The following is a 15,770-nucleotide window of genomic DNA, read 5'->3' as shown; positions in this document are numbered from 1 at the left end:
ATTTCTTATTTTTCTCATTTACAGGGAGTTGATTTTCATATGGAGTAAACTTCAGCTTAAGTCTAATCCTTCAAAACAAGTTTTTGTAGATCAATGCTACCAGCTTTTAAGAACAGCAACTAATGTGAGAGTCATATTTCCTTTCATGAAAATCATTAAAGATGAGGTAAATAGTATATCTTTATCCCTTAATTTTAAATAAGTTTAAATGACAGTTTACTGAAACTTGAATCTTTTATGATAAAATTTATTTGAAGGGAAGGAGGATTTTAAAGCCACATTCTCCATGTATTACATCTTTCCCTTCCCCCAATCTCAAATTCTCAACATGGTACTAAGGGTATACATGAGTGAAAATAACTGAAAAAAAGAGAACTGCCAATTTGGTGTTACTTAAAATTTAATATGGAACAACTGCATCCATAAGAAGCTATTATCTCTTCCCTTAAAATTAAATGTTTGTCACTTTTAACACTGTCCTAAATCCTGTTTGTAGAATCTTAACTTATTTGCAAATGGACTTTGTATATCCATAGGTAATGCCTGCTCACTTCCACAGAAAAATATGGGGGTTCATAGTTTTAAGTCTGGTGTTCAGGTGAAAAGGAACAATGAATTTTGAGGCATTTTTGAAACCTGACAAACTTTTAAAGTATATATTTGAAGTAATAGTGAAATCCAGTACCTGTTTTTAAAAATAGTTCTAAAGGAAGTTTTTCATGGGTCACTTAAATGTGGGTACATTTCAACCTAAGACTCTTACATAGACGTGAAATTGGATCCTGCAGATCCTTTAACTTTTTCCCCTCAAATATTAACTGAACTTTGAATACAAAGATAAGGAAATAAAACTACCCTGTACTTTAGGTAGCTCCATTTAGCTGAATCTTTATGAAGGTTACTTTTAAATATATAAGAGGCATCCATTAAATAATATATTTTACTTTTTCTTATGTATTTATGCAGTTACCACTTTCATTATCACTCATAAGATGTATGACCATGTAGTATAATTACATCCTCATGATATAAAGTTAGCAACATTGCATTCAGAGAGTTTTGTAAATTTCCTATTTACTTTACTATCTGTATTCATAGTTTCATTATTAAATAGTAAAATATTATTCAAATGCACTGTCAAAGTTAACCTGTACCCCCAATTAAAAACGGAAAAAAAACACCAAAACACCAAACTATGCTATGAAATCCTTTTCAACATATGAAGTGCATCAGAATCACCTGTAAAACTTAAAAACAAAAATAAAATAAAATGTACCCATGTATATTTTTTACATAGGATTCTTATTTGTACCAAAAGTTGAAAGATTTTTGTTATAAAAAGTTTACAATATAGGTGAAGTTCATATAGTTACCATAAAGCTTTCTTATATTCACATGTCTAGTTGTCTTAAGACCGTAAAAGGAAAAATTCAAAGATGAAATAAATATTTTAAAATGTGCTTAACTATTTATACTCTATTAAAAACATCTTTACTGATTGAATAGATCATTTATACTTCAGTATGCCTCAGTGCTTTGAAAAGAGACACAATGCTGTGTGAGTTCTGAAGAATGTGACATTACAAATGACATATCTGGAAAGGCTTCACAGAAGAAAATGCTTTAAGCTGGGTTTTGAATGGTAGAGCAGGCTAATACTAACATGTAGAGGACTTTGTAGTTTACCGAGCATTTTTTGCCTCCTTGTATTACTTGTTCTTTCACAACTGTCCTTCAGCATTAATAGGGTAGAGAAATGTAGGGAGGAGGCTAATCAAAGAGACTCCAGGAAGTTGCAGGGGTAGGGGTGGTGGTTGGAAATCCTTAAGACCTTGACTTGCATGCTGCACTGCAAGCTGGAACTTCAGTCTGTCAATGTGCTGGAATTGTTGAAGGATTTCAGGTAAGGAAGTAGCCCGTTGTCCTTTGTCATGATCTTAAAATTTTTAGACTTGAGCGACTGGATACATGATAAGACAAAAGATATAGAAAGGATAAAGTTAGGAGAAAGATAAGGAATTCTGTTTCGAATTTTGAATTTTGAATTCACTAAATCTGGAAAATCTAGGTGCAAATATCTAATAATAACAGAAATAAGAAATTTGAATTCAGAAAAGGATTCCAAGCTGAAATGATGGATATACAGGAGGAAGTTATAGTCATTAGTAGAATAGATCTGATCCTGTTCACATTTACAAACATTTATTCAAAGGTTACTATATGCCAACTTCTATGCTAATGGTGGGAGGATACTACCTGTGATTTAAGAATTCAAAGTCAGGGGGCAGGGGCATACACAGTTACAAAACAATTATGTATGTGCTTTTTATAAATAAGTATAAGCTACTCTCCGTGGAAAGAATAGGAAATGTTTAACTCTGTCCCAGGGCTGGGGCCAGAGTGAATGAGGAGAAAAACTTTCAGAGTAAAACCGATTCTCAATGAATAGGATATAGATAGGAATTTACGAGCTAGGTAAAGGGGGATTATGATGAGCAAAGTTAAGGTCTGCTTGTAGAACTATAAGTAGTTAAGCAGGGTTACACAGCATGTAAGAGACAACGAAGACATGAGGCTGGCAAGGTAGTGTTCCTGTCATCCATAGTGTACCATATGCAGGCAGTACACACACAAGCACACACTTGTAAAGACATATTATCATTGTGTCTTTTTCTATTCAAACAAGCATTTATCATTCCACATCACTAGGGCCATTATTTATCATTTGAGTTAAGGTAGATGGATAGTAAATTCCCAATGCAGTTATCCTTGAGTCATCAGTAAAAGTTTCAAAGCTTGAATAATTTTCAGATAACTTCCATGTAGGTTCTGTTATTATGATTTTTATTAGATTTGGAAGGACTGTAATTGCCCTTTTCATGTGGGCCACACTTTTACTTGGAGAGATAATATTACTTAATAAGTAATATTTTTAGTGCAGATTTATGAATTTCTACAAGCAGTTTTTTTAAAAAGTATATAGTTCTTTTTTAAACACTGTTAAATGTTAAAATTGATAAATACTTTAAATATATTTAATTTAACCTTCTGCCTCAAAATGTGAGATTGGTACCTAATACACAGGGGGCTATATTTGTAAGAAACCTTAATCACCATAAGGTTATGAACCATTTTATATTATAGTTCATAGAGATTATCAAATTTGAAAATTAAACAAACTGGAAGCTAAACTGCTATATCTTCCAGATTATTCTCAAGTTAAAAAAGATTTACTTATATATTAAAAAAGACTTAAACAAGGCTACCTGTTGAGGGAAACTGCACATTTGGAATACTGTGTTTATGCAGCCTTCATTTCAGAGTTGTATTTTAAAATGATAAAAGTATAATAATTTTTTTACAAAGGTATTTATTTAGTGATGATATTTTTCCTTTTACAGGTTGAAGAAGATGGCTTACAAATTTGTGTCGAAATATGTGGTTGTGCTCTACAACTAGATCTTCATGATGATCCCAAAACTAAGTGTTTAATTTATAAAACAATTGCACATTTTTTGCCAAATGATTTGGAGATCCTCAGGATTTGTGCACTCTCAATATTTTTTCTTGAGCGTTCCTTGGAAGCTTATCATACTGTTGAAGAGCTTTATAAACGTCCAGATGAGGAATATAACGAAGGCACAAGCAGTGTTCAAAATCGTGTTCGTTTTGAATTACTTCCAATTTTGAAAAAGGGATTGTTTTTTGATCCCGAATTCTGGAACTTTGTAATGATTAAGAAAAACTGTGTAGCATTACTGACAGATAAGTCAGCAGTTAGATTTCTAAATGAAAGTACACTGGAAAATTCTACAGGTAATCTAAAAAAGGCAGTGGAACAGCAAGGTTTAGATGAAGGGCTGGACTCTCTTACAGATCAGAGCACTGGAGAGCTTGATCCTGATGATATATCTCAAGTGCAACCTAAGAGTCACATTAATACAAAGAAAAATCTTATGGCTCTTAATGTTTCCAAAGTAGATCACAATGTCCCAAGGCATCGGTGTATGTTATGTAATAAGGAATTTCTAGGTGGTCACATTGTAAGGCATGCCCAAGCTCATCAGAAAAAGGGCAGTTTTTCATGTGTAATATGTGGTAGGAAATTTAGAAACAGAGGACTTATGCAGAAGCATTTAAAGAATCATGTTAAGAAAATACAAAGACAGCAAATTGCTGCAGCTCAACAGGAGGATCAGGAAATCCCTGCTTTGGAAGAAATAAATTGTTCTGATACTTTCATTTCATTTGAAAATGGGAATTCTGAAAATAAGAATTTGGAAATAGAGACAATTACTGCTTCCAGTGATGGAAACAAAGAAATCATCCCTGCACATGTGGCTGAATTCATTGAAATTCCCGTGAGTGTATCAGAAGATGTTATTGAAAACATGATTGAAAATGGGAGTCCTGATACTTCTTTACATAATGTCTCAGAGCCTTTGACTATATGTGAGGATGACTATGAGGAGGAAGAAGATGAAGAAGGTGATTATGAAGAAGACGATTATGACCTGAATCAAGAAACTTCAGTACTTCATAAAATCAATGGAACTGTGTGCCATCCAAAAGAAATATATGCCACCGATCAAGAAGGAAACTTCAAATGCCCTGCTCTCGGTTGTGTCAGGATATTTAAAAGAATTGGATTTCTAAATAAACACGCAAGGACTGTACATCCAACTGATTTAAACGTGCGGCAAACAGTAATGAAGTGGAGCAAAGGAAAATGCAAATTCTGTCAAAGGCAATTTGAAGATTCTCAACATTTTATAGATCACCTTAATAGACACAGCTATCCAAATGTGTACTTTTGTTTGCATTTTAATTGCAATGAGTCGTTTAAGTTACCATTCCAGCTTGCTCAGCACACAAAAAGTCACAGGATATTTCAAGCTCAGTGTAGTTTTCCAGAATGCCATGAGCTTTTTGAAGATCTTCCTCTGCTATATGAACATGAAGCTCAGCACTATTTAAGTAAAACACCAGAATCATCTACACAACCAAGTGAAACAATTGTTTGGAATGTTCTTACAGACTCAAATCCTCATCATCAGGAAAAAGACTCATCTAGTAATGAGAAACAAACTATTAGTCTGCCAGTTTCTACTAGCAAATCAAGGAAAGATTCCACAGAACCAAAGACATGTACAGAAAGTATGGAAAAGAAAACAGATGGTTTAGTTCAGAATGGAAATGAACATTCTGATGACACTGTTTCTGATATAAGCTTGATAGACCAAAAGATGCCTGACATAGAGCCAAATTCTGAAAATAATTGTAGTATTAGTGATTTAGTCAATGGACACAGTGGAATAGAGCAGACACCTTTAGTTGCGTCAGATCCTGCTTTGAAAATTGATACAAATAGAATCAGGACAGAAAATGGTTCCATTTTACCCAGTGTTGTACCACAAGAACATAATACCCTGCCAGTATCTCAGGCACCTTCCAAACCAAATCTGACGAGTGAACATACTTCATATGGCTTAATTTTAACGAAGCCATATGTCAGACCACTGCCTCCCAGTTACCTTGATGAACGGTACCTTAGTATGCCAAAACGCAGAAAATTTCTGACTGATAGAGTAGATGCCTGTTCTGATCAAGATAACGTTTGTAAAAAATCCGTGAAAAGATTAAGATGTGGCAAATGCCTGACCACCTACTGTAATGCAGAAGCACTTGAGGCTCACCTTGCACAAAAGAAATGTCAGACACTCTTTGGATTTGATTCAGATGATGAAAGTAAGTCTTCTATCTTCTCGATAGGTATATCTGTAGAAATAGAAAATCCCATAGATCTTTATGAGGTTAAAGTTAACATTTGTATAGCACAGATAATAAAGCACCACCCCATACATTATTTCTTTTAATCCATACAGCCACTATGAGGTGACGTTACTACTCCTGTTTTATAGATCAAGCAACTGAAATTTCACAAGTTAAGTAATGTGCATAGGTATAGCCTATTTTCTGTGGAAGACAGAACTTGGACAGTTTTTCATACTCTTTGACATACTCATTCACTGTGTCTGAGGCATTTCTTCATTCCAAGTTTCATGTTATAAAAGTTTTAGAAACAGAGTAATTGTGATGAAAGTGCTTTTCATTTGCATGCCAGAATATAAGTCAAGTGAAGTTGGACTGCTTTTACAGAAACAAAAGTTTAACCAGAAAATAATCAAAAGACAAAATTGAGCGAAAGTCTTGCCTTTCTACTAACATCAATATTTTTTTTAATAAGAGTATAAACAGGAATCTGACTTACAGGATTCCAGTTGAACTATAAAATTTGAATTAACAGACATGTTCTGTTTTACAGGTGCCTGATAAAAATATTTCAGGAAGATCTGTCGATCAAGTAGTAGTGTGAAAAAAGCACTACAAGAAATTGCATCATCAATTTGCTATTTTCCTGATGGCCTTAATTTTCAAGCGGTCTTGGATTACTAAAGATAAAGACAAAGCACATTTTCTAGAATGAACTCAGAGAGGAGATGTGCTGGTTTAGACTCCAAAAGGGTTATTACAAAACTCCCAAAGTACCAGTTATCCAGAAAACCACATTTTTTAAAAAGCTGATGACTTAATGCAGCATGTTCAGTTTCACTTATGTGAGAATCGTGTTCAAAGAACTAGTCAAAGAAAAACCAGCTATGGCCTTACAGAAAGGGAAAAGTTAACCCATTATAAAAAGGGGGGGAGGGGTTGGTTTACAATAAACAAGTTAAAGTATTCTACAAATGAGATTTGTTTTCTTGTCATGCATAATCAGATTATGTCCTCCCTTCTCTTCAAACATGATTTAGAGAATATTGCTATTTGGTTTATTATAATTTAGAAACTGATACATGAAATAAAACTTGATTTATCACCCTGCTATCCATAAAAGATTGTAAGTTGTTCCCAGGTTGATTGATTAGACAGGACCGAGTTCCATGAATGGCATGCCAGCACTGAAAAAACAAAAACAAAAGAAAACAAAACAGCAATGCTTCACTAATAAGCTCTTGATAGAACATTTCACTTTCCATTTTTGTAATACCAGTGAATTGTATTTAAAGGCAGTAGTGTCAATTAAATAGAAAAAGTACCATCAGTAACTTTGGGGAGAGATGGGAGGAATCTAAGACCATTAAAGGCTATCTAATTCAAGGAAAACACTGAATTGCAAATAACTCAATGTGAATAATGGTATAAGCACACTGGGATATTTCTATTTGTATATAGAGTAGTGTTAGGACATTGCTTGATGATTCATAGTAAGGTCCTTTTAGACATTAATGTGAGTTATCTAAGTACAGTCCTATAAAAATAATTGGCTGTAAAAAAAATGTCAGCTAGAATCAGGTCAAGAATTCATTGGTTTTATTCAGTTAGGAGAGTTAATTCTACTATAAGCCATACTACTCACGCTTTCTTATTTATTAGTGATGAATTTGGTCTGAATAGTAATTTTTATATATAAAAGGAAATATTTACACAAAAATTTGCACAGCAAGAATACAGTTAAGATATATTGATGCTTTTATTTTCCTGGATGACCAGTGATTTTCCTAAGGAAGATTTTAACTTACTAGTCAATGAATTGTTAAAACACAAAAATATTTTTTAAGATGCTCTCTCAGATATGTTCCACTTGTACATTCTCTAAAACAGGAAGCTCATAGACCTTCTTTTACCTGTAAGTCTGTTAATCTGTAGCGGAGATAAAATGAACAAAAATGCAAAGGCAAGTTCTTAAAAAATGGAGCTACTTATGTGCCATGGTCAACCAAATATTTCAATTATTCCAACTGATAATTTTGTTCAGCAGATAATTTTATTGGACCCTACTATTACAAACTTTTGGATATTAAAGCTTCTTGAAGTCACTAAGGAAGGGGACATCCTTCCACAGTAGCATCCAGACTTTATTAAATTGGGATTTCCAGGTCATGAAAGATTTCAAAAAAATTGCTCAATTTTATTAGTTTATTTATTCATTCACTACTATGCAATTGGTAGTCACGAGTCCATTTCAATCAAATTGAGGTTTTTGTTTTGTTTGTGTAGCCTACATTAGGCTGTGGAATTAATATTTAAATAACAGATAAGTAAACAGAATTCAATCAGATTTTAAAAACTTTAAAGTCAACTAAAAAAAAAAAAAAAAAAACCTAAAAAAAAAAAAAAAACCCAACCAGACAAAAACAACACAACGCTTTCCGTATTTCCTAATACTAAAAATATAATGCTTGAGTTCTACTTCATTTCAGTATAAAATACATCATGTAATAAAGAGTCTGTTTGGAACTAGTTCATTTGGACAGTGAAGTGTTTTTGAAATATAATTTTCTGCTTTGTACATTTTCCAGAAGTTTAAAATTACAACTTAACATTTTATCACATTTTTAACTTATTTTTTGTAAGTTGTAATTATTGACATGAATCCATGTTCTGCACGTTATTTTCATTCACTCTGCATTTTGTACCATACCAAGATATTTTAAACATACTCCACTTGTTAATTTTGTCTTTAATTTGAGGTTTTGTTCCTACTTTTATGTTGCTAAGGGAAAATTGTTTCTGAAACAGATCAAATCATTCTATTCATAAATCAAGGAATGTTTTATAAAAATCTATTTGACCACACTGTTCTAAACCTCTTTATCTTTAATCAAATAATTGCTATTGAAAGTATGTGTACATTTCATTATGTATGTCTTATAAAGCATAAACTTACATCATTTTGCTTTTGTGGGGTGCATAAACTTCCAACAATTTTAATTTGGGATTCAGAAGAAAAGGAAGCTTTCTTACTCCTCAGATTCTTCTCTTTTACTTTGAATTCCTTCTATTTTGAGGATAAGTTTATCTTACATGGACCAAGTTTCAATCCTTATTTTTTTAAATAAAAATTTCCTTCAAAACATTAAATATAAACTTTTTGCTATATTAGTAAGGTCAAGGAAAGAGCAAATATGAATTTTTGCTGCTCAGATATTACAGAAAAGAGGGATCTCCGTGGACAAGGACACTGGTACTTTGGGCTTTAGCCATATTCATTTTTTTAAACCACCAATTATATAATGAGTAGATAACTTAAAACATTGAACTTGTGATTCTTTTCAAATCACACTTGAAGGTTCAGGCGTACTCCTTTCATGTTTGGTTTAAACTGTTGTATGGATGGAAAACCTAAAAGGGATGATAGTTTTATCTTTTAATTTATTTGGTACTGTAAAACACCTTTTCAGAATGCCTAAATGCTGCATATGCATTTTGGAATTGTTAATATGTGAAAGATATTACAGATTCAGCAAGAAAGGAAATTTGTGCTTCCTTGTTGAACATTAAATTATTTTACTTTGCATTTTATAAGAGTACAAATTAAAACTGAGCCATTGAACTGCAATAATTCAACAATAGCGTCTCATTTCAAGAAATTTTTTGTACTGTATATAGACCTGTTCAATAAAACATTGTCCTTGTTGGTAATGAAGTGTTCAGTTTTATGTAGCATAATGCTTCAAAAGGAATTAGGCTTAAGGTATATAGTAAGAAATTTCTATTATGTCTTATGAGATAATTATTTCAATTAATGTTCTCATATTCAGATGATTAATTTTTAAAAACATTTTAAAATAGATCTAGAAATTTACATAAAACATTTTAGACATTATTTTAACTAATGTCCACATGCAGGAATTACAAGTTGACAGAATGCTGGTTACTAAAGTTATTTTGGGTACCCTCTGCAAACTTAATAGGTAGACAAATCTCAGAACTCTGTAAATGAAAGATAGTGGATGGATTTATCTGTGTTGGTAAGTCTTCAAAGATGAAGAGCATCTGGTGGAACTCAAAAAAAAAAAAAAACACTGGGAAGTCACTTTGAAATAAGGTTGTAAATATTTTCTTTTCTGAGACTTGAGGAATTCTGGAAAGCAACCAAATATTACTAAATATGCTTCCAAGAAAAACAAATGAGGTTGCTTGTCAGAGCAAATATAAGTTCCATACCAGTCTCAAGAATCAACTAATGAAAGGGTTAGAACTTTTGGCTATATAAAGATGTCAAATGGAGGCAATCCAGTATTACATAGAATTAAAACTAAAAGTGGGAGAGAGGTTCATGCCTTATTTATGAGTGCTACACACTGGAGGAGAAATGTCTCCTGTTTTACTAAATTACTAGCTATTTTGTATGTGTTCCTCCTATTTGTTAAAATAACTCAAAAGATATGAACACTGCGTTTTAGAAACCAAGGTTCAAAAACAACCTAAATAACTTGACTGAAGTCACGCAGGAGAGGTGGGATTGAAAAATCAGATGTGTCTTTTTAAAACTAATGCCATGCAGTTTTTACTCTGCATTCAGGTTTCCCTACAAATGTAGAGTATGAGTGGCTCTAATATATGCAAATAGTGTCAGACTTGCCTGAAGATTAGTGGTTTTTGAGACAAAGGATGAAAGGTAGGAATAGGTGGCTGATGTTTCATTTTCGTCTATTAGCAGTGATTTTTACAGTGTGGTCCTGGAGCAGTGAAATTAGCATCACCTAAGAATTTGTTAGAAATGCTAGGGGCAGCCTGGGTGGCTCAGCGGTTTAGCACCACCTTCAGCCCAGGGCCTGATCCTGGAGACCCAGGATTGAGTCTCACGTCAGGCTCCCTGCATGGAGCCTGCTTCTCCCTCTGCCTGTGTCTCTGCCTCTCTCCCTCTCTCTCTGTCTCATAAATAAATAAAATCTTTAAAAAAAGAAATGCTAAATTTCGACGGTGCCTTGGTGCAGTGAGCTAAGTCCGCTCAGGTCATAATCCCAGGGTTGGGCTCCCTGCTCAGAGGGGAGTCTGCTTCTCCCTCTCTTCTCTGCCTTCCCCTACCGCTTATTTTTCTTGCTTGCTTTCTTTCTCTCAAGTAAATAAATAAAAACAACAGGCAAGCTTAAAGAACAAATAGCAAGGGGAACCACTGTGACTAGTTTGGAGCAAGAGACTGAAAGAATAGCAGAAAATGAAGACAGGTAAAAGGTAAGAGCCAAACTCTTTACAGTGGTATATATCTACAATATCCAATACAGTAGCCACTAGCCATATATAGCTATTAAAATTTAACTGAAATTCAAATAAAACTTAAAATTCAGTTCCTTGATTGTACTAGCGATATTATAACTACATTATAACTATAATGTAATAGCTAATGTGGCTGATGGTTACTGTACTGAACAACACAGATAAAGAATATTTTCATGATCTCAAAGTGATTTTGGACAAGTGGTTCTGTATCAGTAGTTCTCAACTGGGGGGTGGTAATTTTGTTCCCTGGGGATTTGGCAATTGGGGGATATTTTTGGTAGCCACAACTGGAGGGTCGGAGGTGCTACTGGCATTTAGTGGGTAGAGGCAAGGGATGCTGTTAAACATCCTACAATGCATAGTACAGCCTCCACAACAAGGAATTATCCAGCCCAAAATGTTAAAAGTGCCTCGACTGAGAAACCCTGCTCTGGATCAATCTTGATTGCAACTCTAAACTCAGTACCCCCTCTTGCACATGCTGCTCTGGCCTCCTTTGTACACGCCAAGCACTCTGCTGCTTCTTTGGAACCTCTACTGTTGTTTCTTCCTACAACATCCCTCTGTACTTCACTCACTTCCTTCACGTCTTTCATTATTACTTAGAGAAGCCTTTCTTGACAGCCTGTATAAAATAGCAACATCTGCTTCATCCCCCTCCTTTTGATTTATTTTTCTCCATAACACTTCCTGGCACAGTTTATAGTTTCTTGCATGTTTACTGTCTGATTCCTCTTAGTAGACTGCAAGCTCCAAAGGACTTGTATTTATTCCCAACACACAGTATAATGTCTGGCAAACAAGTGTTTAATAAATACTATTTCCTCCCTTTCTAAATGAAGGAATGAATGAAAGAAAAGTTTGGGCATGCCTTCTATATAGTCCCACACCAGCATGATGAGCACTTGTCATCTGTTTATTCGCAATACTCCCAAAAGCTCCTTGAAAGGAAGGTCTAGGGGATGCCTGGATGGCTCAGTGGTTGAGCACCTGCCTTTGGCCCAGGGCGTGATCCTGCCATCCCAGGATCGAGTCCCACATCAGGATCCCTGCAGGGAGCCTGCTTCTCCCTCTGCCTGTGTCTCTGCCCCTCTCTGTGTGTCTCATGAATAAATAAAATCTTTTTTTTTTTTATAGGAAGGTTGTCATTTCTCTGAATCTTCAGTACCTAGCATAGTAGGCACTCATTAATACTTGATGAAAAATGAAGGATTTTTATCTTTTGAGTATATGATATACCATATAACATCCACTGTCAAATTAGTATAAACATGTTTGAAAGCTTATGCTCCTTTACAGTTTATTTTATAACTGATATTTAGCTGTGGTATTTTTTTAAAACATTAAATTTGCTCACCTGGATTTGCAGATATCTACATTTCAGTTACTAGATAGCAATACCCTAATTAAATGCTAACAAATCTAAAATATGCCAAAAATGTGGAAGAGGCTAGAGGTAAGTAGAATGTGTTTAAGTCAGATTCCTTGGCAGTCTTGATCAGAGACCATTACTTTCCCTCAGGTGATTAGGAGCTGCTGCCACACTAACAGTAACAGCTAATAATGCAGCTTTCAACTAGCCTCTCACTTAAGGGAGTTAGACGCTATCTCAACAGTAGATGTGGAGGTGTAAAAAATGCACTGTACATGTCTCTTGAAACAAAAATTCCTAAATGCAGCTTTCAACTACCCTCTCACATAAGAGAGTTAGACCCTATCTCAATAGTAGGTGTGGAGGTGCAATGGAAATGCAATATTCCCTAACTCTAAGACACAGGCATTCCTTGAATGCAGCTTTCAACTAACCTTTCTCGCATAAGGGAGTTAGAACCTAGCTCAACAGTAGTAGTGGCGGTGCGATGGAAATGTGATATAGTTAGCTCTGATAAACAAGCTTTCCCAGGAACACTGGTGAGAGGGAGAAAGAGTAGAGTCCTCAACTCAACTGGTCTCGCAAACTTACCTAGATAACGTTCAAACCATCCTGAATACCTACGAATTTGACCTGAGATTTAAAGAGAGACCAGCTGGAACGCTACAGAGAGAAAAGTTTTCACTTCTAACAAGGTAGGAAGGCAGAAAAATAAAAAATAAATCAAGTTGGGGAGGGGAATTGAGACTAGCCGGCAAAAGTTGAGTAGCAAAAACCTCTGGGTCATGAAAGCCCAGCCCCCGACACAGGAGAACTTTAAAAATCACCTGAGTTTTCCTTGACGGAAATGTGTTTAGCAGTGAAATTGGGCAAAAGCGCCAGAGGGGCATGAAGCAAGAAGATTCCCGGAGACGCTGTAAGACTGGGGCGCCCCAGGGTAAAGCATATCACAAATCCCGTTCCCACTTTGGTAAAGGGCTGGAGCGCCACAACCTTCTAGGGCATTTGGGAGAAGCCCGCCAGTTCCTTAGGCCTGCCCAGAGCTCGCTTTACCCTAGAACCTGGCAACGGATGGAGACGACTATACTCCATTCCCTGTGGGAGAGGCACCCCAGGGAGTGTGGGTCCAGTGGCACAGGGCCCTGGATTCCAAGGTCCCGAAGTGCACAAAGCTGGCTATCCTATGTTCCACCTGGGACAGGCGGAAGTGGAGAGGGCACAGGAAAGCAAGCACTCTCCTGCCTCTGTGCAAGCAAGCAGCGCACCTGCCCCTGCCCCAAGGAGCATCTAGGACATTGTGGACTGGGAGACTGCAGTTAATTCCTCACTGGGAGCTCCACTCCAGACCTAGAAATCAGGCTGCAGCCTTTTTTTTTTTTTTTTTTTTTTTAATATCTCTTCTTTTCACATTGCACCTGGGAGAGGCGGGGCCGCCAAGGGACAAAGACCTCACAGGGTAAACAGCTCCCAGGGAGCCCGGCATCCGCGGGGGGGGGGGGGGGGGGGTGGGGGGTGGGGGGGGTGGGGAGCATCTCCCTCAGGTATACACACCTGAGAGTCAGCACAGCAGGCCCCTCGCCAGAAGACCAGCTGGAAGGACAGGGGAAAAGCAAGTTCTTGACCAAGTAGCGCTGGAAAACTCCAGGACTGAGGGAGAATAGTATATAGAACTAGACGGTCCCTTTTTTCTGCCTTTTTCCATTATGACTCATTTTTATATCACACTAAACTTTCCAATATTTGCTCTCTTTTCCCACCTTAACTACATATTTTATCACCTCTTCATTTTTAAGTTTCTTCCTTTTTGACTTTCATATTTCTACAATTATAGGTCTTAGATATATTTTCCACTTCTAGATTCCCTTCAACATACTCAATTTAATTTTGGGAAATATACGAGATATGGGCTTTTGTTTTGTGTTGTTTTCTCTGCCTTGTTTTGTTCTATGATAAAGGAAGTTAATACCTTCATATATATATAATATATATATAATAATTGAAGTTCGCTTTGCCAACATATAGTATAACACCCAGTGTTCATCCCATTAAGTGCCCTGCTCAGTGCCCGTCACCCAATTATCCCAACCCCCTTGCCCACCTCCCCATCTCCAACCCTTTATTTTTTTTCCAGAGTTAGCAGTCTCTCCTGCTTTGTCTCCCTCTCTAATTTTTCCCACTCAGTTCCCCTCCTTTCCCCTATAATCCCTTTCACGGTTTCTTATATTCCCCATATGAGTAAAACCATATAATGATTATCCTTCTCCAATTGACTTATGTCCCTCAGCATAATACCCTCCAGTTCCATCCACATCGAAGCAAATGGTGGGTATTCAGCCTTTCTAATGACTAATATCCCATTGTATATATACACCACATCTTTTCTATCTGTTCATCTGTCGAAGGACACTGAGGCTTCTTCCCCAGCTTGGCTACTGTGGACATTGCTGCCATAAACATTGGGGGGGCAGTTGTCTCGGCTTTTCACTGCATCTGTATCTTTGGGGTAAATCCGCAGCAGTGCAATTGTTGGGTCATAGGGCAGCTCTATTTTTAACTCTTTGAGGAACCTCCACACTGTTTTCCGGAGTGGCTGTAGCAGTTCACATTCCCACCAACAGTGCAAGAGAGTTCCCCATTCTCCACATCCTCTCCAACATTTGTTGTTTCCCATCCTGTTAATTTTCACCATTCTCATTTGTGTGAGGTGGTATCTCATTGTGGTTTTGATTGTATTTTCCTGATGGCCAGTGATGCAGAGCATTTTCTCATGTGCTTGTTGGCCACATGTATTTCTTCTTTGGAGAAATGTCTGTTCATGTATTCTGCCCATTTTATGATTGGATTGTTTGTTTCTTCGGTCTTGAGTTTAATAAGTTCTTTATAGATATTGGATACAAGCCCTTTATCTGATGTGTCATTTGCAAATATCTTCTCCCATTCTGTAGATGGTCTTTTAGTTTTGTTGACTGTTTCCTTTTCTGTGCAGAAGCTTTTTAATCTTGATTAAGTCCCAATTGTTCATTTATGCTTTTGTTTCCTTTGCCTTCATACATGTATCTTGCAAGAAGTTGCTGTGGCCAAGTTCAAAAAGGGTGTTGCCTGTGTTCTCCTCAATGATTTTATGGATTCACATCTCACATTTTGGTCTTTCATCCATTTTGAGTTTATCTTTGTGTCTGGTGTAAGACAATGGCCTAGTTTCATTCTTCTGCATGTGGATGTCCAATTTTCCCAGCACCGTTTATGGAAGAGACTGTCCTTTTTCCAGTGGATAGTCTTTCCTGCTTTGTCGAATATTAGTTGACCATAGAGTTGAGGGCCCATTTCTGGGTTT

General features: G+C 36.1%; 1 protein-coding gene and 1 long non-coding RNA gene across 6 annotated transcripts in view; one reads left to right on the top strand and one right to left on the bottom strand.

The window, feature by feature from the left end:
- ZNF654 (zinc finger protein 654) overlaps nucleotides 1–9,483 on the top strand; it is a 92,965-nt gene extending 83,482 nt beyond the window's left edge. For 3 of the 5 annotated variants that reach the window (XM_049104743.1, XM_035709310.2, XM_035709308.2), the window contains 2 exons: nucleotides 25–166; nucleotides 3,402–6,309. In XM_049104743.1, the coding sequence (XP_048960700.1) occupies nucleotides 25–166; nucleotides 3,402–5,876 (2,617 nt within the window). In that variant the 3' untranslated portion in view covers nucleotides 5,877–6,309. The other 2 variants (XM_025449991.3, XM_035709307.2) reach the window with 2 other exon arrangements.
- LOC112661896 (uncharacterized) lies at nucleotides 162–14,085 on the bottom strand. The gene is made up of 4 exons (XR_007407673.1): nucleotides 13,988–14,085; nucleotides 6,879–6,959; nucleotides 5,697–5,778; nucleotides 162–1,960 (listed from the first exon to the last, which is right to left on the bottom strand). It is a non-coding gene; the product is annotated as an uncharacterized LOC112661896 (long non-coding RNA).
- Between the last annotated feature and the right edge of the window lie 1,685 nt (nucleotides 14,086–15,770).

Source organism: Canis lupus, chromosome 31 (genome assembly GCF_003254725.2).
Source record: "Canis lupus dingo isolate Sandy chromosome 31, ASM325472v2, whole genome shotgun sequence".
Classification (NCBI taxonomy): domain Eukaryota; kingdom Metazoa; phylum Chordata; class Mammalia; order Carnivora; family Canidae; genus Canis; species Canis lupus.
The sequence above is the reverse complement of the archived record's forward strand: the minus strand, read 5'-3'. Positions and strand labels throughout refer to the sequence as shown.